At 44.2% G+C, this 27,968-nt stretch overlaps 1 protein-coding gene across 1 annotated transcript in view; it reads right to left on the bottom strand.

Moving 5' to 3' along the window:
- antxr2a (ANTXR cell adhesion molecule 2a) overlaps positions 1 to 27,968 on the bottom strand; it is a gene marked incomplete at its 5' end in the record, with an annotated part of 123,715 nt that overhangs the window by 64,509 nt on the left and 31,238 nt on the right. Inside the window, 3 exons of the mRNA XM_080738755.1 lie at positions 13,672 to 13,741; positions 17,876 to 17,971; positions 20,726 to 20,786. Of these exons, the coding sequence (XP_080594881.1) occupies positions 13,672 to 13,741; positions 17,876 to 17,971; positions 20,726 to 20,786 (227 nt within the window). The remainder of the gene's footprint in view (positions 1 to 13,671; positions 13,742 to 17,875; positions 17,972 to 20,725; positions 20,787 to 27,968) is intronic.

Here is a 27,968-nt window from a genome sequence, read left to right as displayed (position 1 = left end):
CTCTCAAAAAGTATATACCCAATAATGTGGGTATATGCCCAGTATACCTGTAAATAAACTGTCATATACTCTACCAGTATATGTCAGATAATCTCTCTTTTCACCCAGTGTCGTCCTTTAACGTTTACAGTATACTTGAGTAAACGTGCACAGATCCTCTCCCAGCTGTGCTGTGCTGTGCGCGTGTGTGTGTGTGTGTGTGTGTGTGTGTGTGTGTGTGTGTGTGTGTGTGTGTGTGTGTGTGTGTGTGTGTGTGTGTGTGTGTGTGTGTGTGTGTGTGTGTGTGTGTGTGTGTGTGTGTGTGCAGAGGGTTTAGCCAGGGGCAGAGCCAGAGGCCTGGGCTCTCCTGTGGCTCTGAGCAGATGATGCCACCAGACCTTCAGGTCCATCATCCACCCTGCCGTGGATCCTCACACCAGGGGCTTCTCAAAGAGAGCGCCGTGTGGCAGCGCCTCGGGGCGCCGCCATGACGTCAGTACCAGGGGGGGTGCCATGGGATCACTTTTAATATCGAGAATTTACTAATAGCATACCTGTTATACCGTTACGCCAATATGTGGAACGCCCCGACACTATCCATTAAAGCAGTGGTTATAGTACTGTGTTCTATTCGTCTGTCATTCAATGTTATATGAGAAATGGTTTCCTGTGGACATAAGCTTAAGTCTTTTCTAGGATCTCCTTTTAGTAGACCTTGTACCAGTGAACTGTACCGTCATGAAACTGTACCTTTTCCTATGCAAACTTCTAATAAAGTCTTCAATCAATCAAAGCAGTGGTTATCAACCTTATTTTTCAGGCTGTGACCCCCAAAATACCGGTAATCATATTTTAACAGGGGACCCCCCACCCTGACGAGCACTAAGAGTTGAGGCATCATTTTGTATAACACAGTTCTATTGTGAAAATAGCAGATCTACATGCTCACAACGCCTCGCGTTGCAAGGTGTTGTGAGCATGTAGATTGTCTATTTTCACAATTTCTGCCTCTAATATTTGACAATTTGGCCAATGTTTAATTTGTCATTTTAGAAGTATTAAAAAGTCCTTAAATTGTCACTTTAGAAATGTGCAGTTACTCTTTCTTTATACACTTACACTTACACATCTCCTTATCACCTCTCCTCATGCCCCACACCTAAATATTTGATCACTAATTACTTTGATCTTACGCCACTCAAATAGACAGATTTCATAGACGTAGGCATAATTCTCAAGTATTTTTATCTTTTTCTTTTTTTTACGGTATACTCAACTATTTTGGCAGAACATCCATATATGTTTGACTAATGTTCATCCATTATGACCATGATCTAAATAGGATTCATGCAAGGCATTAAAAAAAGATAATAATAATTATTATAATAGAGCCAATTTATATATCGCTTTTCTCTGTACTCTCTGTACATTAAAAATGTAAACTTTATTAAGAGAATAACTAACTAAAAGGCTAAAAAAGAAGCAAAGAAAACATTAAAGTTAAAAAGCAGGAAAGATGAAGATTCCTTCATGTGTGGGGGTGGTGGTCCAGGTTCATTCCTACATGTCTGTGCTTATTATGGGATGGACAGATAGAGGAACAGAGGCATGGTGCGGAGGTTCTTGCATGTTAATGAAGCAGCCATGCTGAATGGGTGAGGGGAGAGGCTAATTTAGCTGACATCCTCAATCCACGCTAATGGGGAGGCAGCTTGCTAATCAAGCTGGAGCTGAAGAGCCAAGCATATCGTCTGTGTGGGCTGTGGTCGGAGCAGAAAGCTTGTATCTCCAACGGTCCAATTTTTACGTTTTTGTTTTCGTAAATCAATGCCATTACTTCATCGTACAAGAGCGGCGCACAGAAAGTCGTGAAAATAGTCAATCGCACAATGATTATAGATTGGTTATTTCCACTATGTCAAATCGATTAAAATATATACAGTACATATTTAATAAAAAAGGTTTAGTCGATTAACCACTTAATTATTTTTTTCTTTTTTACAAAGAGCGAAAATAGCTGGTCTACAAGCTTATCATAACGTTGCAGTCATGCACAAACGACAGCAACGTTATAATAAATGTATAAATGATTCTATAAATGTCTTCTAAATCCTTCTTCTAAATTAGTAGTTCTCAAACATTTTCATGTCAAGGACCCCCAAAATTACATGTTTGGCTGCGGACCCCCAATATTTGAGTTACAAATGTCCGCTATTAAAAAGACATGCAAAAAAATTCAATCACGATAAAAAAAAAATAGCAGATCTACAAGCTAGCACTGCGGCACTCGGTGCCGCACTTTGAGCTTATTATCTGCTATTTTTCAATAGCTAAAGTATAAATGCTGTCACACAAAAGCATCAAAAGCAGCAGATCCACAAGGCGTCCCAAGCAAGTATACAGTATATACTGTATCTGTTACTTTTGCCATTTTTTAAAATTTGAAACGCTGAAAGGTTTTGGACATAATATGAGGTTTCTCTTGCAAAATCTGGCCAAACTGATCGCAACCCAGCCAGAGTCAGTGAGGGCTTCAATTTCCTTCAGACTTAACGGTTAATTCTCAAGAGTGTACTGTTGAGCAAGCAGAATCTGCGCCGGAAATATGTGCAAATCATATTTCATGTTCTTTCAAGAAAAAACATGCTTAAGTAATTCAGTCGTGAGGCAATTGTTTTAACGACATTGTCCTGGAAGGTGGTATAAATTAACTTGTAAGAGTTTAGCCAGCGAGTTTAGCCAGTTCCGGATAGAAGCATGGGCGTTAGTTTTTGTAGAAGAAACTTTAAATATAAACTGTACTAAATCTAGGCTGAAATATGAAACTTAAAGGCCTAATAGTTAGTTGCACTCACCCATGTCACGGAACAAAAAATAATAGCTGATTTACAACCTCACGACATGAACATAATGCAGAATATACTGTGCATGTGTGCAACATAAGGAAATATACAGTATATTATGTTTTTAGATACAGTATAAAACCATACAGAAGTGGTGTCAAGCATCTAGTCAAGATCTGACCACAGCATCCCCTAGTTAAAATATGGAGATAAGAGGTTTTATTAGAGAACCTCTTGCATTATACTCGTGTATCGTCTTGCATGTACACATGATAAAAAGGGGGGGGGGGGAGAATAGACACTCTGCAAGATGTCACTATAAGCAACTTCCCTCAAATCTGAGGTCTAATTTTGTGTTGTGGTTGCATGTCGGGTACACTGGAAGACAGGTCTTTCTTTTAAAATAGATGTGTGAAGTAGTTTATGAAATCATCTTGACAACTCCAAAATAACTGACTGAAATGAATTGACATCATCGGTGCAATTACCTGGAAATGTTCGTGACACTGTGCAGTACTATAGAAAACCGGCTTCATTTAGAAACTGACGCGTAGGTCTATGTATTGGCGGTGGTTGTCAAAATGTTTTTTGTTTTTTTTTTGCTTCAGAGCGGCTGCAACATTTTGCTTAGAAGAGAAAACCACAAGCTATGGCATATGATATGAATGAACGATAACCCAAAATACTATATCGTCACTGTCCAGTTTTATTTTATTTATTTTTTATTATTTTTTTCATAAATCGGTGCTATTGAACATCCTTTAGCCTGTGTGTTGGTTAAAAAATGTAATCAATGAAATTGTCAGCTTTTCTTATCAATGCATGATTTCCTGAAAATGTAACATTTTGGAGTTAGCCAACTTCTGCCAGACAGCAAAAATATATAAAGACAGATGACTTGACTAATGAAATATCTTGCTGACACCAAAAACAAAACATCCTGAACACGACAATAATCAGTCAAAAAGAATGCATTCCGCCCAGAGCCTTTGTGTTGCTGGGCCGTGTGATTGGAAGGAGCTGCATTCTAGTAAAACATGAAATGCTTTGCATGTGTTCTCTGTCTGAGAGCAACCATACGTTCCTTTGTTTGATGAGAAAGCAGAACGACGATGAAAGGGTGTTTGTCACTTACGTAGGTTATAATAATTGGTTTAATCAGTTACGAAACACTAATGAAATAATCAATGTAGTTTTACTTTCAAAAACAATAAGGCTGCAACAGTTAACCATCTTAAATCATAGCGCTGCTTCATGCAAATCATCTGGTGGCCCACCACGTTGTGAGCTTGTACATCGGCTCTTTTAAAATAGATGTGTGAAGTAGTTTATGAAATCATCTTGACAACTCCAAAATAACTGACTGAAATGAATTGACATCATCGGTGCAATTACCTGGAAATGTTCGTGACACTGTGCAGTACTATAGAAAACCGGCTTCATTTAGAAACTGACGCGTAGGTCTATGTATTGGCGGTGGTTGTCAAAATGTTTTTTTTTTTTTTTTTTTTGCTTCAGAGCGGCTGCAACATTTTGCTTAGAAGAGAAAACCACAAGCTATGGCATATGATATGAATGAACGATAACCCAAAATACTATATCGTCACTGTCCAGTTTTATTTTATTTATTTTTTATTATTTTTTTCATAAATCGGTGCTATTGAACATCCTTTAGCCTGTGTGTTGGTAAAAAAATGTAATCAATGAAATTGTCAGCTATTCTTATCAATGCATGATTTCCTGAAAATGTAACATTTTGGAGTTAGCCAACTTCTGCCAGACAGCAAAAATATATAAAGACAGATGACTTGACTAATGAAATATCTTGCTGACACCAAAAACAAAACATCCTGAACACGACAATAATCAGTGAAAAAGAATGCATTCCGCCCAGAGCCTTTGTGTTGCTGGGCCGTGTGATTGGAAGGAGCTGCATTCTAGTAAAACATGAAATGCTTTGCATGTGTTCTCTGTCTGAGAGCAACCATACGTTCCTTTGTTTGATGAGAAAGCAGAACGACGATGAAAGGGTGTTTGTCACTTACGTAGGTTATAATAATTGGTTTAATCAGTTACGAAACACTAATGAAATAATCAATGTAGTTTTACTTTACTTTACTAAAAACAATAAGGCTGCAACTATTTTAAATCATAACGCTGCTTTATACAAATCATCTGGTGACCCCCCCCCAAAAAAGTAAAATAATTAGGGAACCCCCCTGAGGGGTCCTGTCCCCGAGTTGGGGAACTACTGGTCTACACAAAAAAAAGGTCGCTATGCACCACATCACCACAACGTTGTGAGCTTGTATATCTGCTATTTTCTAAGATTGTTTACAAATCTCTTTCTCATCTTCTCAAACGAGGCTGTGTGGCCAAAAATGCATATCAATCGGGGGGAACCTTGACATGAAAATGTTTGACTAGGAGTCCCACGTTGGTGCCCGTCCGCTAGTCTGCCACCCTCGCATCTCATCGCATCATCGCTCACTGCCACTTAACTTTTCCCATGATGAGAAGGAAAGCACGGAGAAGAAAACACGGCCAGTTATGCATGTAAACATGGGAGATGAGAGGGGCAGACTGTCAAGGGATCAGTCAAACTTCGGTACTAAGTGACATTGGGACATCCCAGGGACTTCCCGGGTTGTCACCAGAAGGAGGAAAGCAGACTTCTTCCACTCCTCATAGGAGGTGGGTTCGCTGCCACTCGGTCCCAGCGCTTGGCACCGGCGTGTCACAAAGTTTGCCCCCGCCGTTGAGGCTAAGCCTGTCTGATGCCATGCAGCTGGACCGGGCTGACACCGGCGCCACTAATGGCTTCCAAATTCGGCTTGAAGACGTGAACGTTGGGGGAAGGCTGAATAATTGAGGGTGGAGCATATGTGAGGCCTGTCACTCTGCTTCCCCCAGACTCGTCGGCCTGCAGTGGGATGTGTGGCGGGCCAGGCACAAAGTAAACTAAGTACCGGTAACTACAGTGTACGCAGTGGTGTAAAGTAACTAAGTACATTTACTTAAAGGGGAAGACCACCCATTTTCAATATTGAACTATGTCATTAATATAGCTTAGAGGAATTGTGTGGAAATAGAAAAAAAGTTCCCCCCCTTTTGTGTTGCCTAGAACTGGAGGATTGATTTTGGGGTTTGTATTGTAAAGTACAACTTGATGACATCACACCATTGTACTTTACAATACAAACCCCAAAATCAATCTTCCAGTTCTAGGCAACACAGAAGGGGGGGAACTTTTTTTTTATTTCCACACCACTCCTCTAAGTTATATTAATGACATAGTTCAATATTGAAAATGGGTGGTCTTCCCAAGTACTGTACTTAAGTACACTTTTGAGTTATTTGTACTTTACTTGAGTAATTCCAATTTCCAATACTTTTACTTCTACTCCACTACATCTGGGATCCAAATATTGTACTTTTACTCCACTACATTTATTTCAAAACTTTAGTTACTACTTACTTTGTAGATTTTTATTATTATTACAAAACATACATTAACCATTTCAGCCGTACATTTTGGCCATTTGAAAATAGCCGATCTACAAGCTGACAATGCGTCGCGAAGGGACATTCTACACAATGAGTACTTTTACTTTTGGTACTTTTAGTACATTTTGATACCAATACTTTTGTACTTTTACTCAAGTAAATGTTGAATACCGGACTTCTACTTGTAACAAAGTACATCTACATTGCAGTATTGATACTTTTACTTAAGTAAAGAATGTACAGTAGGTACTTTTTACACCACTGAGTGTACATACATTCACTCAAGTATTGTCCTTGAGTGAATGTCTGGAGAATTTGTATCACCTTAATCTGATGGTATCGTATCCCAGAACGAGTGGCAGTGTAGTTTTTATTAGTGTGGTTGCCCCTGCATGGCATCCAGACTATAGTATTTGTTTGACTTTATTCTTTCCATCCATGCCAGATACATTTTATTTTGCCTACAGTTTTGGTGGTACATAATTATGTCAAATCGACCGGCTTCATCGGGACACCCAGGGGTGCATTTTGCTAAGTGATACGTTATTTTAATTTGTATAAATGTATTTGTGAATACATTTTCTCCATTGACTATAATAGGGAAAATGCAAAAAAGAAAAAAAAAAAGACATCTGACATCCTAGATGTCCACATAAGACTGACACAAATTATGTTCATAATATACAGTATGGGAGTTCCCAGATAAGGGCTTCCTTAATATTGATGACATCAGGGATCTCCATATTATGGGCATAAAAAGGACAAGGACTGGCCCAGATATCTCCATATATGGGCATTAATGTATAAATGAATAATTTTCCCCATTGAGTTGAATGGGGAAAATTCAAAATTACAGAATTCATATGCAAGTGTGACTCACGTAACGGCAACCCACTTTTTTTTTTTTTTTTTTTATCCCACGATTTTTGTAACCCATTTTTTCACCCGGTGCCAATTGCCTAAGCTGTGATCCTGGGCTCTACTCTCCCTCTGCCAACCTGGGGAGGGCCCCGAACTGAGCTCATGCTTCCTTCAATGCATGAGGAGTGAGCAGGCCGCTTCTTATCACCTGACAGGGGGAGCTTCCCCGGTTGGACGTAGCGCGTGGAAGGAACACGTTATTCCAACCAGTTCCATTCCCCTCCATCAGGCGCCCCGGCTGGCCAGGGGGAGGCTTTATAGAGACCAGGATTACTGCATGTTTTTGTGAGGGTATCTACCCTAGGAGACACGGGGAGAACATGCAAACTCCACACAGAAAGGCCCTTTTGCCAACCCCACCTAGGGTGTGGGCACTGGTGACGCGGAGGAGGGAACACGCCCCCAGCACCCACAGTGTCCCCCGGCGGGAATCGAACCCAGGACCTTCTAGCTGTGAGGCGACAGCACTACTGACTGCGCCACCGTGCCCCCCTCGCAACCCACTTTTTATAGTTTAGTTTTCATCCAGTCCACAGCAGACCGTGAGCGGTGGGTAATGCAATTACAGTACATATACCAATACTGTTCACGTTGCTTGTGTCCTAACTGATCAAAGGGGACTTTGGATGACATCACAGTAATATGTCACTGTGAACAACACAATTCTTTTTTTTTTTTTTTCTTTTTTTTCGAGCAATACAAATAAGCGATCTAGCATTGTCCCCCGCCTCGGTGGACTCAAGATGAAAAAAAAAAACCTCTACCACTTGTTCTCTACCTTTCTCACCCCCCCTCCCTCCCCAGAGTCAGTGTCAAAGTGTCCTTGAGCAAGACGCTGAACCTCTAATTGTTCCTGGTGAGCAATTTGGTGCCTTGCATGGTTTCCTCCGCCATTGGTGTATGTATGAATGTGTGTGTGAATGGGTGAATGTAATGCACTATCATTGTAAAGCGCTTTGGATAAATGCACCATTTACCAGTAAGACATGAGACCGATTCTACAAAATGTATGGCTTCTAAATCAGAGGCTCTCAAACCTTTTCGTGGCAAAGGACGTCCAATATGATACGTATTTGGGCGCGGATGACCCCCCCCCCATCTGAGGAAAATAGCAGATGTACGAGCTCGCAGCGCGGCACAATAATTGCAATATTGATAATTTCTACTTAAGTAAAACAAGTGAGCACTTTTCCCACCTCTGAATGACAGGCTGTGTGGACCGACCGGCGGCGGAGCTGCGTGCCTGCCCGCCATTTGGAGAGAAAAAAATGCACCGCTTAATTAACTCTTGGCTGCCGACGGTGACCCATTAAGTAGTTAGCTGGTACTGGAGGGGAGTGGGGGGGGGGATGAGTAAACACATCTGGTGGAGGGGCTTTAAGAGGATGCGCGACAGATGCGGCTATTCCCTTTTCCACGCTCTCCCCATTTAAATAATTCACCGTGTGCTCCGGCAATCCCTGCCACCCCGGACCACCTGCGCGTGCCACCGGAGGACCCCCCCCCTCACCCCCACCCCCCCGGTATGGCTGAGTCTCCTCCACCCATCTGTCGGCCTCTGCTCCCGCAATCCTGCCGACGCTACTGAGCGTGTGTGCTCCGTTAACGCCGCCTCTACTTGGGCTACAAAACACGCCTTTTGTTTTTTGTTTTCTCCTTCTTGCATCGAGCTGATCTTTCTGAAACATCATGTAAATCATTGTCGTTGTCGGGTGGAAACCTCGTATATCCAAGTTTCAAATTTGTACGTTCTTTCGCAAAGTAAAGCCCTGCTTCATCGTACAAGGCCGTCGCACAAAAGTAGTGAAAAGAGCAGATCTACAAGCACACAACGCCTCGTGGTTCGGTTGTTTTCAGTAGTTTAAATAATTTTTAAAATAGAAAATGCAAAACAAAAGTTTTTGCACAAGGTTTTCACCCGACAACGACGTCATATTAATAGATGTCTGTTGCGGTTTTAATTTATAGAATTACAAAGTCTGTACTGTGTACTGTTAGGTATAGGGAGGCAAGAGAGTAGACAGAGTGAAACCTATGATCTCATTCTAAATAGTTATTTTTAAAATGTTCCATCATTGGGTTTAACTTCTAACTGTTCCTCATTTTAGCTGAAATGAGGAACCCACTCAATAAGGACCCCTGCTGATGTACAGTATGTTGCGTCTCCTCCCGTCCCTGAGACCGCCGTTTTTGTATGGAGGTGCTCCGGCTAGCAGCTCCTCGAGGCGATCTCTACAGCAGGGGTCTTCAGCATTTTCTCATGCCGAGGACCCCCTTAGCTGAGAGAGAGATGGAGCAGCCCCCCCCCCCCCCCCTCACTAAATATTGTGGTATACAATTTTGTTGCAGATTAAACCGCTTCATTGATTTCATTTCCTCAGTGTTCTGTAAATGTTTTGTGCATTTCAGACATTTAACCCCTCTATACTTAGTAAACTGGACCTTTTGGCTCTGCACATGGTCTGGTCCCTTTTCCCTCTACACCAGCCCTCTTGCCGAAAATAGCCGATCTGCAAGCTCACAGCGCCTCGCAGCGCGGATCTGCTATTTTTGGCTAATGTTCCTCAGAATAGGGATTCAAGGTTCAACAGGAAACTGCAATCACACAAATATTTTGTGACGCCCCACTGAGTAGTAACTGTTGAAGACCCTTCCGCTACACCAGGGGTCTTCAACAGAGGGTCCGGTACCGCTAGGGGGTCCTCCAAATGTTTGTTTGATAGAAACTTTTTTTCTTTTCTCTTTATGGTAGCGTCCATAATATATTCCGAGAACTTTAGCCAAAAATAGCAGATCTACAAACTCATGACCGAGGCGTTGTGAGCTTGTAGATCGGCTATTTTCAGCAAAGAGGTTTGGTGTAGAGGGGAAAAAGAGCAGACTAAGTATAGAGTGAAAGGTCAAGTTAATTAAGTATTGACGGTTTAAGTGGTTAAATATCTGAAATTCACATGAATCCAAAATATACTGAGGATAGTGCTGTCAAACAATGAAACTATATGGAATCTCTGAACAGGTTGTGGGGGTCCCTGCTTCATCTCTCTCTCTCGACTAAGGGGTCCTTGGCCTGAAAACGTTGAAGACACCTGCTATACACAGTATATTTGCATCTGACAGCATCTAAAAAGCATACATCGCGGCTTTCATAAAACGTCCATCCGCTGCCTGCTTCCCCTATCGTCGTTGGTTGAGTGACGGCGGGGTAGAAGCAGGCTCGTCCGTGGCGTGGCGCGGCCGCGGGCATCATCTGTGGTGACAGCTGTGGCGTCGGGGTATACGTGGAAACACTGGCATCTGTTGATGATGCCTCCTCCTCCTCCTCCTCCCCCCGTAAACCCCCATTAAGAGCCCCCCACCCCCACCCCCCCCTCCACCGCCCTGGCAGGGCCCACTGGGGCCGTCGGCAGGGGGAGGTTAAGTGGCGGTGGTCTTGCACCGACATGTCCTCACCTGGTGTTTTCACAACAACGGGCGGGGGGCAAAAGATAACTACAGGAGCTAAGGGGGGGACGGGAGGTCGACACCTGCTTTATCGCATTAAGACCAGGATCGCATCAGTGTCCCACTTTAACCATTATTTTGTATAATTTGGCTATTTTTGAAAAAAGGTGACATTTTTTGCAAATCTTTGAATATATATTCTTTTAAATCAGAAATGTTTAACTCAAATCTTTGCTTCTGGCGGATGTCCCTGGAACAAAATATTTAGAAATGGGGGGCCGCGGTCAAAAATTACATATAATTCTAGGTGTCCTTGATATGAAAAAAATTGAGCACCACACACCATACCTTTTTCAGAAAACCATTAGGATTTAGAAGACATTATTTAGGTATTTTTCAGGTCTTGATGGGTTATTTACCCTGAGCAGGTAGAGTGGGAGGGAGGGGGGGGGGGGGGTGAGCTAATGCAAGCGGCGCCTCATGAATAATTCAACAGGGTTTGTTTTTTTCCGTAGCAGCGATAAATCCATCTGCTCCATAGGGGGGAGGAGGAGGAGGGGGGGGGGGGGTTCAGGGATGTACGCTAGAGTTGGCTTCGCTGTTTGATTGTGCTACGTGTTCCGTGTCCATCGACGCGAAGGATCGCGTGCCGTTGGAGAAGTGTAGTTAGCAGTGGTGGTGGAAGTTCTCGCAAGGTTTACTTGTTTACGCCTATTCCAGGGGGGACCATTCGCTAGATCTACAAGCTCACGACTGAGCTCAAGTAGATTGGCAATTTGGCAAAAAGAGATTTGGTGTGTAGACGGAAAAACGAAGTACAGTTGCAACTTGTGTCCGTTTTACCAATATTAGAGAATTTAAGTGGTTAAGTTGAAGTACAGTAGAAACACCATAATACCACACCGTAGAACCATAGACGGTAAAAATGAATGGGCAGCGTTATAGCGCCCATTGACTCTACAGGCCATAAATGAAGCCTGTTTTGGAGCAATTTTTTAAATCTGCCATCTTTCTACATCCTGTCCTGAAATGTGGCACGGAAATAAATGCTATTGTTTTGAACAGAGCGGGGAGGGTGGGTCAATAAATACTATTGGTTGGGAGCTTGTCAATCAAAATCATCGCAAGCTAGCCACGCCCCTCCTACAGCATACCCTACTTTATCATACATTTTAAAATCAATGTGACCATAATTTAACAAAACCTATCATGGCGATTGAAAGAGGCCTTAAACTAGCAACTGGAAGTATTTATGACCAGTAAGACATCTAAGGGCGAAAAGCGACCACGCCCTTATGGATTCTGTTAGTGTGGTTCTCCTAACAGGGCATCATCTGGGATACAATCTCTCTCTCTTTTATGCGTATATATGGAGATCCCTGCTCTGAGTATCTGACATTACTGTGATGTCACCAGGTAATAAAATCAAGTGTAAAGTTGAGCAAAAACCCATCCACTTGAATAGAGAGTTAATGATTCTGACACCAGCTGTGGTGAAACAGCGGAACTAGAGGCCATTCCCATGAACTGTCACTTCCTATATGGCCTCAAGCCAGATGCCCCTTGCATAGAACACAGCTTCTTTCCAAACCTTTCTGAAAAGCAACCATTTTGGACATGCAAGGTTTCTACCCAAAACAACAGCGATGATGAAATCCAACCTTCTTGCCAGAGTTTGGTGAAACAGACATTTTCACCATCAGGAGATTACCGGCCAGCAAGGTTGACTTTGAATAAACGCCATTGTTCTTTCTACATAATCTCATTGTGAGGCGGCCTTCAGGAGAACACCTCCGTATACTTTTATGATGGGATTGTAGCCGGGCAAGAACATTAAAATCTGTTCCATCCCAAGGTCTTAGCAATCATCTGCTCCGTTTAGAGATTAAAACAGATGAGAGCACAATTGCAGAATAGCTATCCAATCAAGATTATATCAACTTAATTTTTTATGGTTTATGGTTATGGTTTTAGAACAATATTTTTCTATGGCTGCAACTATTGTTTATTTTCTTGGTGATTATTCTATCCATGTTTTTTTACGATTAGTTTTATTATGGTGTGTGTCTCCACTGTTCAAACGTGGCTGTTTCCTGTCATCGTTAGTTACACAACGTAATCCATTTCACAGAAATCACAGGCCAACAACATATTATTACTCGGCTCACTTCAGGAACAATGAGATTTAAATTGTAGTGATTGAATGGAAATAACGCACATCATCGAAATGTACACACACAGCTGGAAACCCAAGGCATGTTTACAAAGATTGTATACGTTGATAAAAATAAAGATTCTAATAATCCTCTTTTAGAGGCGTAAACCTCATTAACTTGCATCAATCTTCACACGTGTTTGTGTTATTGACAGCTCAACATCGGGCAGGATAGTGAAATCCCAGTGTAGACTAGTAATATGTTTTTATACAAGGATAATGTACTCTACAGCAGGGGTTTTCAAAGTGGGGTCCGGGGACCCCCCAGGGGTCCTTGGGGGGGCATTGAGAATTTCTATAAGCCAAGGGTCTTTAACAGGGGGTCCAGGACCCCTAGGGGGTCCTCAGAGTTACTACAGGGGTTCCTCCAAATCTTTGTGTGATAGATACTTTTTTTTCCTGAGAACTTTAGCGAAAAATAGACGATCTACAAGCGAGCTTGTAGATCAGCTATTTTAGGCAAAAGGGTTTAGTGTAGATGGGAAAAAGAGCAGACTAAGTACAGAGTGTGAAACTAAGGCAAGTTTATTAAGTATTGACAGTTGGTTAAATATCTGAATGCACAAATTGACATGAATCCAGAATACACTGATGATTAAACAGTGAAACTATATGGAATCTATGAACAGGTTGTGGGGGTCCCTGCTTCATCTCTCTCTCAACTAAGGGGTCCCTGGCCTGAAAATGTTGAAGACCCCTGCTATAGGCATTAAAAAGGTCTTAGAAGTCCTTAGATTTGCCCCCCCGTGTTGATGAGGTACTTACTGTCCGGCTTCGTACAGCACGGGCGCGGGACACAGCAGATAATCATTCCTCACCACACTGGGTTTATGATCTGGAAAACATTACAGAGAAAAAACTATAAGAAAGTAAGCTTCCTGCACACACACACACACACACACACACGTGCGCCACGACACACGCACCACACCATATGAATTAAAGACACCACTTGTTTCCAGATGTACAAGAGGGCAGCCGTTCGTCACGGAGCAACGAACAGGAGGGAGCAGCATGAAGTGCACAGTGGAAGTGTTCCCTCTAAAGCTGCGATACAGCACTTTTATAAGTGAATGAACAAAGCCTTATGTTCTAAACCCGGTGGTTTTCAAGCCTTTTCACATCAAGGACCATTATTTTATTGGGCATTTAAGCCACAGACCACCATCTGACGAGGTTTAGCCTCTCAGACCCAAAACGTGGATACGATTTTGTCCACAATTTCATGCATGTATTGATGTTGGTACCAATAGGAGAGATAACAGGCAAACGTTGATCAAAATAACAATTCTTCTACATTCTCTAATTATGTAGACTTCTTGTAAATTAAGTATGCAGGTGTTTAACAATTGAACTCTTGAGAGTGTAAAATGAAACCAAATGGACCCGTAAGATGTGATGCGTTGTGAGCTTGCAGATCAAGTTATTTTGGCAGTGGATATACCAGCTCAGTGGCCTTGTGGTTAGAGTGTCCGCCCTGAGACTGGGAGGTCGGGGTTCGATCCGGTCGGGTCATACCAAATGCGACCCAGTGACTCCCTGCTTGGCACTCAAGGGTTGGATTGGGGGCCCTTGTACTAGTATCATGTCCAGGGGGTGTTCTTGTACATCAAGCTGTAAAGTCCGGGAAAAATGGGGGTGAACGTGGATTCGCCTGTAAAAGTTTTTTTCTCAACTGATTCTTGTAGCTTGGGGTCACCTCTTAAGGATTCAAGAGGATGACCAGTGATATCCATTGAGCATTTTTTATTATTAACCCCTTAATGCCTGAAACATGGGCTCCCATTGACTTTCTATACAGGAGGAAAATACCCAGAAAAATATTATTTTTCGGGGTATTTAAGGAGGATCTGAGGGGTCTAACTAGGGGTTTGTCATGATGCTGAATCCATTGCAGGCATTTGTTTTGCACAAAAAAACATTCCGTGGGCTAGAAATAGCCTCAGAAAACAATACACGTATGGGTGAGTATTCATGTTAGTCGGAGGCCTTAAGGTTTTTTTTCTCGTGCTAATCAGTCTAAAAGTGCAAAATTTTGCACAGATGTAGCTCAGGGCATGCTCTAATGATTTAGCTAGGTCGGCGACCTTCGGGGTCACCACAACACCCACAAAACTCTGAAAAGTGATGACTCATCACTTTTCATCACTAAAGTCGATGGGAGCCCAACTTGATTTGGCCGCTGTGGCGACCCCGAATGTCGCAGACTCGGGCGCCCTAGCTAAATCATTAGAGCATGCCCTGAGCTACATCTGTGCAAAATTTTGCACTTTTAGACTGATTAGCACGAGAAAAAAAACCTTAAGGCCTCCGACTAACATGAATACTCACCCATACGTGTATTGTTTTCTGAGGCTATTTCTAGCCCACGGAATGTTTTTTTGTGCAAAACAAATGCCTGCAATGGATTCAGCATCATGACAAACCCCTAGTTAGACCCCTCAGATCCTCCTTAAATACCCCGAAAAATAATATTTTTCTGGGTATTTTCCTCCTGTATAGAAAGTCAATGGGAGCCCATGTTTCAGGCATTAAGGGGTTAATAATAAAAAATGCTCAATGGATATCACTGGTCATCCTCTTGAATCCTTAAGAGGTGACCCCAAGCTACAAGAATCAGTTGAGAAAAAAACTTTTACCGACGAAACCACGTTCAGCCAAAAATCACTGTTTTTTTCCCGGACTGCCTCACGATACAGAAACAGGAGATAGGCTCACAGCTCGGCAAGGCTTATAAGTAAGCCTTGTAAACTAAGTAAGTTTACTTAGTACTGTCCGAAGCTCATCAGCACAAAACTCCCCCAAGGACAAACTATCAATGAAGGCATTCCATCTTGAGGTGATCGGTTAGTGATTTGGTCTCTCACCTGAGAGACTTGGGTTCGACTCCCGTGCCGGCACGATAAATAAAACGCAAGGATCGTAGCTTTAACTCTGAGTGAGTGTGTGTGCTGTGCACGGCACGCGCAAGCCAATGCACACTTGCGTTTGCGAGCACAACAAATTACTTCAGAGCACGGACTCACTCACACACGCACAAGTGCACGTGTCCTTTAGCCCCGCCGGTCATTCAAGATTAACCGGGAGACGGGTGGGTTGTGTCTCCCGGCTGCCGCGCTGAGAGAGAGAGAGAGAGAGAGAGAGAGAGAGAGAGAGAGAGAGAGAGAGAGAGAGAGAGAGAGAGAGAGAGAGAGAGAGAGAGAGTAGCATCTGCTCCCCATATGTGCTGCATGTCCTGCCATCGCAATAACGCCCGTCCATAATTATAAGGTGCCCCTCCTGTTAAAAGGGTCTGGGCAGAACACATTGACGAGAGCCAGTGAGGGAATAAATAGCGCCCGGCGTTGTGTGGGCCAATGAGAAGAGAGCGCCTCGACTAGGAGCGGATTAGCAGGAAGACATCTGTTAACCACAAACCCCGAGCGTCCCTTTAACTCTCGGGCGAACTTTCTGCGAAAAATAGCCGCTCCAGAAGCTCCCAGCGCGACGCGCCGCGAACTTGTAGAGCGGCTATTTTCAACGGAAGATGTTTAGTGCAAAGGAGGGGGGAAGAGAGTTGGGGACTAGTATAAATCCCTGGGCGACTCCGGTCAACGGAGCACATAGGGTTTTTTAGAGTGGTTAATGTAACCCTTCCTGAATCGGATGACAGCGGCGGCTTCTTTCTTCCAATATAAAAAACATATCAACTGGAAAATCATTGGTGTCAGATAAAGTGTGGAGGACGTCAGAAATAACTTTAGTGGGAGGAGAGAGCCTGTCAACTGGCTCGGCGACAGATCCACAGATCTCACAGCCAAGAAAGAAAAGCCTTCAAGAGGAGGACTTGGCTCGCGGTGTCAAAACGCACTTTCCTTCCGCCAGAGATAAAAACGTCACTCTGCTCCATGGAACAGACTGCGGGATCAAAAAAACAAGGAGGCAGGGGTGACACGCAGCATAGCCTCGTTTGCTTTTGTTTTATTTAGATTTATGAGAGATATAGAGTGGCCGTGCGTTGTTGATGCACTCTCTGTTAATGGTAAATGGTCTCGCAATATTTTAACTTTTCTGAAATGAATGTCCCCTTGATCATACTACAATACTACAGTGTCACACAAAAGCACCCTGGCTTCACCCTGGGTGAAGCCAAAGCAGATCCACATGCACGCTTGAAATGTGGCTCGAAATGCGGTACAAAGCAACACGTGTTTTGAGCTTACTTTTCTTGGAGGCTGCTGCAGATGTTGGAGAGTTAATTGTATGGAGAAGAATTGCACACACTTTTTTCCAACATTCGGTCAATATTGAAAATGTCCCGATTATGTGTCAACATCTTGATGTTGCAATTGTATGCATCGTTAATTCATCTTATATCTGTTATATCGTCTCTGTCGGGGGGGAAAGGTCAGATGTCCAAAGCCGTTACTTTTCAGGATTCAAAAAGCATAACTCGGTTTGTAGCTTGTGGATCTGCTACTTTTGATGCTTTTGTGTGACGCTGTAGTATGACAGGGGTAGGGGCAAAAACCCACAAAAAGTTAAAATACAGAGATAAGAGGTATCTGCCCGACAGCAACGATATTGTAGCACAGGGGTTTTCAAAGTGGGTGACGGGGCACCCTGGGGTGCCGTGATGCCAGTCCAGGGGTACCGCGAGATCATTTGATAATATTTGGAATTTATTTGGACTATTTGGAATTCATTTGGAATATTTGAAAAATATTTAGTATCATTTTAAACTTGAAGTACAAAGTTATTTTCAGTCAGTTCTAACCAAAATGGCTATTATCGCAATGTTTTCCTCGCAATACTATCACTAAAATATCGTCACTGTCATGCAGAAACCTTTTGGTAAAGCAAAGCCCTGCTCCATCATACAAGACTGTCGCGCAAAGCTAGTGAAAACAGCCGATCTACAAGCACACAGTTGCAGACCCCTCCTCCTCCCCCCCCCCCCCCCCCTCGTTGGTGAAAATAAGACCCTTACCAATCTGTTGCTGGTTGACCAGGAAGGTGCAGACCACCCCCTCGTTGGTGCGTCCCTGCATGAAGCCGTTCCCTCGGAGGACCACGTCGTACGACTCTGTGGAAAGAGGAGGAGAACGGGTCAACATGCAGCACACTTTGCGGGAAAAATATCAGAAAAATGTTTGGAAGATTTGGAAACATTGTGGGCTCGCCTGAAAGGCGAGAACACTATGTTATTCACACACACACACACGCACACACATATATCATATATTATATCATTATTTATTTATCTATCAAGTTCCGCCCGACCTACAGTACTAGCCCTTACCCGTTCAAAGATATGAGCTCCAAAATGATGTGCAGTGTGTGGGTTATGGGATGTGCACTGTGCACACAGTATATGAGGGATGGAAAGTAACTTTAACTGGTGCTTGCATGATGTACTGTAGGAGCATCAATGTAAGAAACCCGTTACGTTTAATGGCTACAGAGATACTGTCCCCCCCCCCCCCCCCCCAGCCCGCCCGCCCACCCGCCTGCACACACACCCGCCTGCCTGCACACACACACACACACACACACACACACACACACACACACACACACACACACACACAGAGAGCTGGTTAAACATTTTGCCTCAAGCTAGATGCAGAATATTTGTGCCTCATGCTAGATGCAGAATAGATAGTAGATACACCATAAAAATGCTAATATACAGCATACGATTTGTGAAAGTGACAAACGGGCTTCACAGTTATGTCAGGTGTGTTCATATGCTTATGGTGATGCGATTTCAGATCAATTGCTCCAGCCACTGAGGAGAAACGCTGTGACAGACACTCACTCAGACACTCACTCAGACATTCGCAAAATTATAGTATAGATAAAGGCAGGGCCCTTAGCCAATGAGGTGCAATTGGAAATTGGTGGAAAAACATCTGGGAGAGGTGTCAGCTGGAGTATTGGTTGAGCTTCACATGACAGTTAGCACGCTGCAGAATATAGTCAAGTTAGGGGACATCAAGGACTCATATTTCTTTACGAGCGAGCCCACACTGTTTTGTAGGAACAGTATTTCTAGTTGTTATTATTACATAAGTCTTCTCTTCTGGGGGTCCCTGGCACATAACGTTTTCAGGTGGGGGTCCGCGGCCAAATAATTTGGGGGTCCTTGGCATGAAAACGTTTGAGAACCACTGGCTTAGTAGGTAGAGAGGCTGTCTGGTAATCAGAAGGTCTCTGGTTCACCTCCAAAACCCCAGTCGAAGTGTCGAAGTGTCCCAGAGCAAGGCACTTGACCCCTAACCGTTTCGCCTGAGCACTCATCATGAACATCTGAGCGCCCATCAGCTGGGTGAAGCTGAAGGCTGAATTTATGGGACCATTAAGGTAATACAAGCTCTGAAACTACAGGTTTAGTTCTGTAAAATAACTTTTAGAGCGTCTCCCTTCTGATGGCTGCTCGGATGGCTTTGATAATCCAACCAAGATTGAAACGTGAACGCAACATAAAAACAAAAAAACAAAACAACTTGACCACCACCTCGCCAGACCTCCTTCAATTATTCCAAGCGCCAATAAACAGATTCAGTTGTCAACATCGTGATTGTGAAATAATCCAAATAAATGATGATTCATCGTTTGACAAACAGCACAACGGCCCACATATTTGAATTTGGATTCAAACAGAATGCAACGCACAAAAACACCCACGATCGAATGTCAAACAAATAAATGTCACCCATTGGACATAAAACAGAATTCATTTGTTTTCTTCTTTCCACTTGGGTTGGGACACTTGGCATCGGGCTGAGCTTCCTCAACGATGCGTTGTAGTTTGTGTTGGCTCGGGTTCGAGGACACATTTGTGGACTTTTTACAGAGCTGACCCAGTCTAAATGTTTGAGATGGCTGTTCATCTCTAGCTGGTAGGTTCTCCATGTTGGTCAGTGTTCTGTTCTCGCTACATCAATAAGGCAGTTTGTCCATCAAAGGTTTTTTTTTTGGAGCGGTGAAAGCGCTCCCAATGAACAGGTATGTCCGTGGGTATGTGGGTGGGTGGCTGACTGGCTGGCTGGCTGGCCGTGTCCGTAGCCTGGCAATACCTTGAGTGGCCACACACAAAACGCTAGTTAAAGGAGGGGCGCTGTTTTGTGCAGGCCAGGCACACTCACCACTCACTCACAGGCACAGTTTACACTCACTCACTCACTCACTCACATAGGGTACAGCTGCTCAAATTCACCGCTCCACTTCGAACCGAGGTTTGATTTTTTTTTTAGTTTTGTCTCCCAAAAAACACTTCCAAGCGGCTGGCGTTTTCAGCATAGGTGTTAATATGTAGGCTGCTATGTAGGGCTGGTAAAATTAATATTCAAATCTCGAATATAGTGGGAAAATGTATATTTTAATATAAAATGAATATTCTATTTTCTTATATGTTTATTTGACAGGGACAATACAAAAAGGGCCAATTTTTAAGACCAATATTCGAATTTAATTTCGGAAGAATATTAACAGCCCTACTGCTATGACTACTAGACTGGCTGCAACACGCTGTGAGCTCTGCTATGTACAGTATATAGGTATAAAGCGTAGCCTATAGACGCTTCTTTTGGTCTCCTTATTGTAGACCTGGTTGTTCTCATCTCTCTCACAAAATCTGACAAACACTGATTGCAGGCCCTCCACACCAACATCTTCTCAGAAACCACTGGCCTCAACGATACCGCCTCTCCGGTCGCTTCGCTTATCACCAGCTCGCCTGTGTGTCCGTGCGTGTGTGCGTGCGTGTGCGTGTGCGTGTGCGTGTGCGTGCGTGCGTGCGTGCACGCGGCGTGCGTGCGTGCGGTCATCTACTTACGGTTTACACACACACTGGAGGGTTCCACGCTCAGGATCTCGGTGCATGATTGCTTCAATATCTGAGAAAGAGAAGAGAGGAGGGGGGAGGGAGGGAGGGGGAGGAAATGGAGACATTATTACACGAGCGGCTAGAATAATAAATACATCAAGGACCAGCAGTTATCGTCTCTGTCAAGTTTAGAGAACAGATTAGGATGCAACACCTGAGAGATGTCTGCCGCTGTGATCAGGCTCCTCCGCGAGGCTGCCGGCAGAGAGAAGCACAGCGTATATCAGCTGCCGCGCAGCGCAGAGAGAGCGGCCATGTCAGCCTTTATGGGGAAATTATGCAAGACTATTACATTCCTCCATTCTATTAAAAAAACCTCGGAGGATCCTCTACATTATCATATAAACAGGCCCACTCTGCGTGTGCGTGTGTGCGTGTGTGTGTGTGTGTGTGTGTGTGTGTGTGTGTGTGTGTGTGTGTGTGTGTGTGTGTGTGTGCGTGTGTGTGCGAGGCGAGCCCACACACTGTCACGGCGCCCCCTACTTATCTCCCATGATTCAATAAATCAACAAAGGACAAACTATGCAAATCCCCGGTACACAATCAGTAAAAAAGGGAGCATATTAACCGCAATATATGACACTTGAACCTTTCATCCGGCGTTGGGCGAAACTTCAATCTGGAGTGTGGAGAGTGTGTGTGTGGTGTGTGTGTGTTCGTGCGTGTGTCTGTGGTGGTGGTGGGGGGGGCACTTATGGCAGCCTTATTAAATATGATACTTTGATATGGAACTCGTTAACAAAGCAGAGAGGACTGAAGACAGCAGCGTGCACTGTGTAAAATCCTCAGTGTTCATTTAACTCCTGAGAGGGAGGGGCACAAATGGAACCCGGGCCCATTTGGTTCTAATAGTTTTGGTTCTATTTGTACACTCTCAGAGTTACAGACCCTTAACACAACGGAAGCCAAGGTTTCTAACATTTCTAGCTGTTGCTGGTGCCGCCGCTTACTTACGCTTTATTTTGAAGAGCCTCGGAAGCTTCGTGCGTGTGCATGTGAGTGTCCGCTGACGATTGAGGAAGATAATCCATTTGTTTACAAACGCTCGCGAAACTAAAATCCAAACCGGGGACGACCATCGCGGTAAAGTGTCGCCGTGAAAACAATCAGATCTCTGCTTCCCTGGCGTTCTTTGCACCTTATTCAGAGATAAAGCATTTTATGTTTCAGCATAGAATGGAAGTGTATGCAGCCTAGATCCTCCATTTTGTTTCTGTGCGAGCCACGTTATGACGTATGGACCAGGGTCTTTCACAGGGAACACAACATGCGCGCAGCTGCACGCTGCACAGTTAACCCTTTGTCTCGTTCCTCAACGAGACAACGGATTTTTGGCACAGCGACCTCCAGTGGCCGCATCTCGTTACTGAACGAGTTTGGCTCCATGGGTGTTAAAGGGACTACACCATGAATTTCACATTTTTCCAGTTTTTCAATTTTTTTGGGTCTTCCCAGTGTCTCTTCAAGCTAAAAAAAAAACAAAACAATTCATTAACTCTAAGCCTAGCCTTTCATTTCAGTGATTTTCTGAATGGGTGTCTGAACGGTACTCTTTTGAAATCGGCCCTATTCTATGTCACAGGGGGCTCATTTCCATAGTACCGCCCCTCCACTTCAAGTTTCCTGGAAACTGAAGAGAAGGGGGCGGTACTTTTGGGGTGGATTCTATTGAGACTATGGGGTGGGCGGGGCAAAGTGGTGCAAAAAATTGGAACGATACAGGGAAGATTAGCATGGTGCCATGCTAAAATTGGAACGATACAGAGAAGATTCTCTGTATCGCTCCAATTTTAGCCCCGTTGCCAACAAAGGGCATTTTGGTATTGCATCTGAAACGGCTTGGAATTAAAGACAGACAGAACATGAAATTTCAATATCCGAGTGGTTGATTAGGCTAAAACCTGTATAAAACCGTATTATGGACCAATATTTACATAAAATTATATTTTTTTTAAAGTATGGTGTGGCCACTTTAACACTTTCTAAGCTTTATATATTTCATTATTTAGATACTTTCTGCCAGGGTTTTTGAGCGGTGGTAAACCGCTCCATAGAGTTCTGTGCGTGTGTCTGTAGCCTTTTTCCTCAGCGTTTTGCCATAGTAAAACATGCGTGTGTAGCATAGCCTGTACATCCTAGACTCAAATTCTAGTCTGAAGACGTTATGCAAGCACGACCACTGCTCACTTCACATTGGGTGTGATTTTTCCATTGATTGTACCTTATTCTGAACACCCACGGAAGCAACGATCATTTCCATGTTGTGGAAATTCACTATGTTGTCATATGGATCAACATGTTTTCTTTAACACGGAAAAGAAACATTGTTGCTGCAGCTGTCCGTCGCTTAGATGCGGGCCGGGGGGGAAAAGCGTGTCTTGACGATGGACACAAGATTCCAAGATAAAGCCATTTTTCTGCAGAGCAATGCACTGAAGCCAACGGAGATTATTCACTGATGACATCATCCCCAAATGATCACGGGAGATTGAATATTCTTTCACCAGTGGGTCCCAATAACCCAGCGCTAGTGTTATCTATCTATAAATGCGAGAAGTCTCTGCGTGTGTGTGTGTGTGTGTTTGTAATCCGCGTATCTCGAGAACCGTTCGTCCCACCGGCTTCAGATTCGGCACGCGCGTTCCCCGCCGCGGCACGGAGTGCAGTGCCGGGTCTCGACCCGACCCGACGCGCGGTTTTCCCAAACCGGCGCGAAACGTTCGGAATCTCCTTATGCGGGGTTGATTGTTGACATCAGGCTGTTTCTGAGGAAATCGGCGAAAGCTCTGACTCATTGTGACATCACTTCATAAAAGGCTCTGACATCACGTACGCCACATGAGTCAACAAAAAATCTCTGTGAGTGTGTATGTATGTAGGTAATCCACGTATCTCGAGAACCGTTCGTCCCACGGGCACGCGCGTTCTCCATATGGGCATAAAATGAATGCCCCCATATGAGAACCGTTCGTCCCACGGGCACGCGCGTTCCGTCCCACGGGCACGCGCGTTCTCCATATATGGGCATAAAATGAATGCCCCCATATATGGGCATAAAATGGATAAAGGGACACAGACAGACAGATTCAGAGATCTCCGAGAACCGTTCGTCCCACGGGCACGCGCGTTCCGTCCCACGGGCACGCGCGTTCTCCATATATGGGCATAAAATGACGAAAGCTCTGACTCATTGTGACATCACTTCATAAAAGGCTCTGACATCACGTACGCCACATGAGTCAACAAAAAATCTCTGTGAGTGTGTATGTATGTAGGTAATCCACGTATCTCGAGAACCGTTCGTCCCACGGGCACGCGCGTTCTCCATATGGGCATAAAATGAATGCCCCCATATGAGAACCGTTCGTCCCACGGGCACGCGCGTTCCGTCCCACGGGCACGCGCGTTCTCCATATATGGGCATAAAATGAATGCCCCCATATATGGGCATAAAATGGATAAAGGGACACAGACAGACAGATTCAGAGATCTCCGAGAACCGTTCGTCCCACGGGCACGCGCGTTCTGTCCCACGGGCACGCGCGTTCTCCATATATGGGCATAAAATGAATGCCCCCATATATGGCCACGGCACGGAGTGCAGTGCCGGGTCTCGACCCGACCCGACGCGCGGTTTTCCCAAACCGGCGCGAAACGTTCGGATTGTTGACATCAGGCTGTTTCTGAGGAAATCGGCGAAAGCTCTGACTCATTGTGACATCACTTCATAAAAGGCTCTGACATCACGTACGCCACATGAGTCAACAAAAAATCTCTGTGAGTGTGTATGTATGTAGGTAATCCACGTATCTCGAGAACCGTTCGTCCCACGGGCACGCGCGTTCTCCATATGGGCATAAAATGAATGCCCCCATATGAGAACCGTTCGTCCCACGGGCACGCGCGTTCCGTCCCACGGGCACGCGCGTTCTCCATATATGGGCATAAAATGAATGCCCCCATATATGGGCATAAAATGGATAAAGGGACACAGACAGACAGATTCAGAGATCTCCGAGAACCGTTCGTCCCACGGGCACGCGCGTTCCGTCCCACGGGCACGCGCGTTCTCCATATATGGGCATAAAATGGATAAAGGGACACAGACAGACAGATTCAGAGATCTCCATATATGGGCGTGAAATGGACGCAAATAGACAGATATCTCCATATATGGGCATATATGGGCAGACGTACGCCACATGAGTCAACAAAAAATCTCTGTGAGTGTGTATGTATGTAGGTAATCCGCGTATCTCGAGAACCGTTCGTCCCACGGGCACGCGCGTTCTCCATATATGGGCATAAAATGAATGCCCCCATATGAGAACCGTTCGTCCCACGGGCACGCGCGTTCTCCATATATGGGCATAAAATGAATGCCCCCATATATGGGCATAAAATGGATAAAGGGACACAGACAGACAGATTCAGAGATCTCATACGGCATAAAGGGACACAGACAGACGGATACAGAGATCTCCATAAATGGGCATAAAATGGACGCAAATGGCATATATGGGCATAAAATTTACGCAGAATCACAAAGATCTCCATATACGGGCATAAAGGGACACAGACAGACAGATTCAGAGATCTCCATATATGGGCGTGAAATGGACGCAAATAGACAGATATCTCCATATATGGGCATATATGGGCATAAAATGGACCCAGAACTATATCTGCAGTGATCTCCATATATGGACATAAAATGGACGCTGACAGACAGACAGATAACAGATATCTCCATATATGGGCATAAATGGACACAGGCAAACAGATGGTCAAAACGGGTCCTATGACAACAGGTATAATGGGGTTTGCATTAAAGGGCGGGGCATTCATTCCCTATTTACGTTGTTCCGAGTTGGCCAGGTCGCCGACTAGACGCTGGGCCGCCCGAAGGGCGGCCCAGCTTCTAGTTTAATATAAAGCAATATCCCGACTTTTATCGGGAAAAGCACTCCTAACGTTAATAGGTTCCGTTTGTGCTCTCCCGAGTTAAACTAACACTAAGGATTTGATTTGTGTGAGGATATGCAGAGGTGCCAGTGTGGCCTGGCTCACTGGGAGCCATGTCCTTCCATGGTGGAGTTTGTGCTAGATATGATTTGTGTTTAGGGGGGAAGCCATTGTTCACATTATCTCAGCCAGCGCTGGGGATGTGTGGGTCTGTTTCCTAGAATAGAGTGCTTACAAAGATGACATATTTATGTGGTCGGAAGAAGGACGTTTGCCACTTCCTGGTTCTCTCGACTTAAGTTAAAGTTATACCATTAGGGCTACAAGCGAACGTTCGGAGGTTCGAACGTTCGTTCGTTACGTTGGCAATCGAAGTTCGAAAATAATGGGTTCAGGTTTTTTTTTTTTTTTTACGAAAAAAAATATATATATATATTTCTTTTTCACGTAAAATATAGCCTTTTATCAGAATGTGATATGTAGTCCTATTCAGAATATCGCTGTAGCATGCCTACCTGCCTATACTATGTTCTTTGTCTTAACAAAAACATTGGAAAGTCACGCACTGAACAGACAGACACACTCCACACAATCAACGAGTCAGGTGAAGAGGGACTGATGGGTGAGGGGTCATAAATGAATCAATCATGGCAGCTGCCACTAAGAAATCGCCAGTGTGGAAACACTTTAAACTATCTGAAGATAAAAGTAAAGCTTTGTGCCAAGTCTGCGACAAATCCTTGGCATTCCACGGTGGCACAACAAATCTGAGTGCTCATTTAACCAATGTAAGTATGAACGCTATATTATTTAGAACTATCCCATGTGCAGGGCAGGCTGCTGCGCACATATTAAGCAGTTGGCAAATAAACGTAATAAAAGTTAAATTATATTTGCTAATAGATTATCACATTGATTACTTTAGGTACACAAAATGGATCTGGACGTCGGGCCCACAGCAACAACAACGCAGACCAAGCTGCCATTCAACGTGCCATTAACTGAAACAAGAAAGAAAGCGATTCTGAACAGCATTGTTGAATTTATAGCTATGGACATGAGACCCATTAGTGTGGTAGAGGGCCAGGGGTTTAAGAAGATGGTTGAGCTGATGGTGCCAGGTTACACCGTGCCATGTCGACAGACCATCACCGATGCCATAGCTATAAAGCACAGTGAAGTGCGGGAGAAGATTGTGGTTCAAATTGACAGCGCTACGGCTGTAGCATTCACAACCGACGCTTGGACGTCCATAGTGATGGAGGCGTACATGGCGGTCACCCTTCACTTTATTTCCATCGATTGGGAACTAAAGGGATTCGTCTTGGAAACCAAATAATTGGATGTCGTGCACACTGGAGCAAACATAGCACAGCGCCTCAGTGAAGTGGCTGACGCTTACAACATACCCAACTACAAGAGAATCGCTGTTGTACACGACAACGCCAGTAACATGAAGCTCTGCACTGCAACACTGAAACAGGACCCAGAACATTGGGGCAAGGTTCAGGGGGTCTACTGTTCCGGACACACACTGCAGCTCTGTATTAATGCATCCCTAAAACATCCCACAGTGACCAAAATGGTTGGAGCGGCCAGGAATCTGGTATCGCATTTCAGAAAAAGCCAAAAAGCTACAACTGCTCTGAAAAGCAAACAAGATGCACAACGTGTCGTAGACCACAAACTAATTCCAGACGTATCCACTCGCTGGAACTCGACACTAAACATGCTGCAACGCTTGGTGGAGCAGCGATGGCCAGTAGCTGCGGTGCTGTCCGACTCCACTGTCACCAAAAAGTCCGATCGTTCACTGGACCTCACTTCGGATCAGTGGATTCTGGCAGCCGATGTTGCAGATGTGCTCCACCCTTTAGAGACACTGACAGAACTGTTTTCTAAAGAAGACAACGTGTCACTGTCAGCAACCGTGCCGATGTTAACCAACCTGAAGAAAAGTTTGTCACCAGACGAGGCTGACAGCCCTGCGATAAGAGAACTGAAAAAGACCCTCGTCACCGAAATTGACAACAGATGGGAGCTACAAAAGCTTGAGCCTACCAGTATCTGCTTTCTGCTGCCCTGGATCCCCGCTATAAACATCTCAAATTCCTCGATGATGACGAGATGAGGGACAACGTATACACCGAGGTAAGAGTTATACTAATATATATTAAATCTAATAACTAACTATACAACTCTTAATATGACATATGTACTGTGTAGC

Source organism: Nannobrachium achirus, assembly GCF_963921795.1.
Source record: "Nannobrachium achirus genome assembly, chromosome: 12".
Classification (NCBI taxonomy): Eukaryota; Metazoa; Chordata; class Actinopteri; order Myctophiformes; family Myctophidae; genus Nannobrachium; species Nannobrachium achirus.
This window is presented reverse-complemented; position numbering and strand designations above follow the sequence as displayed.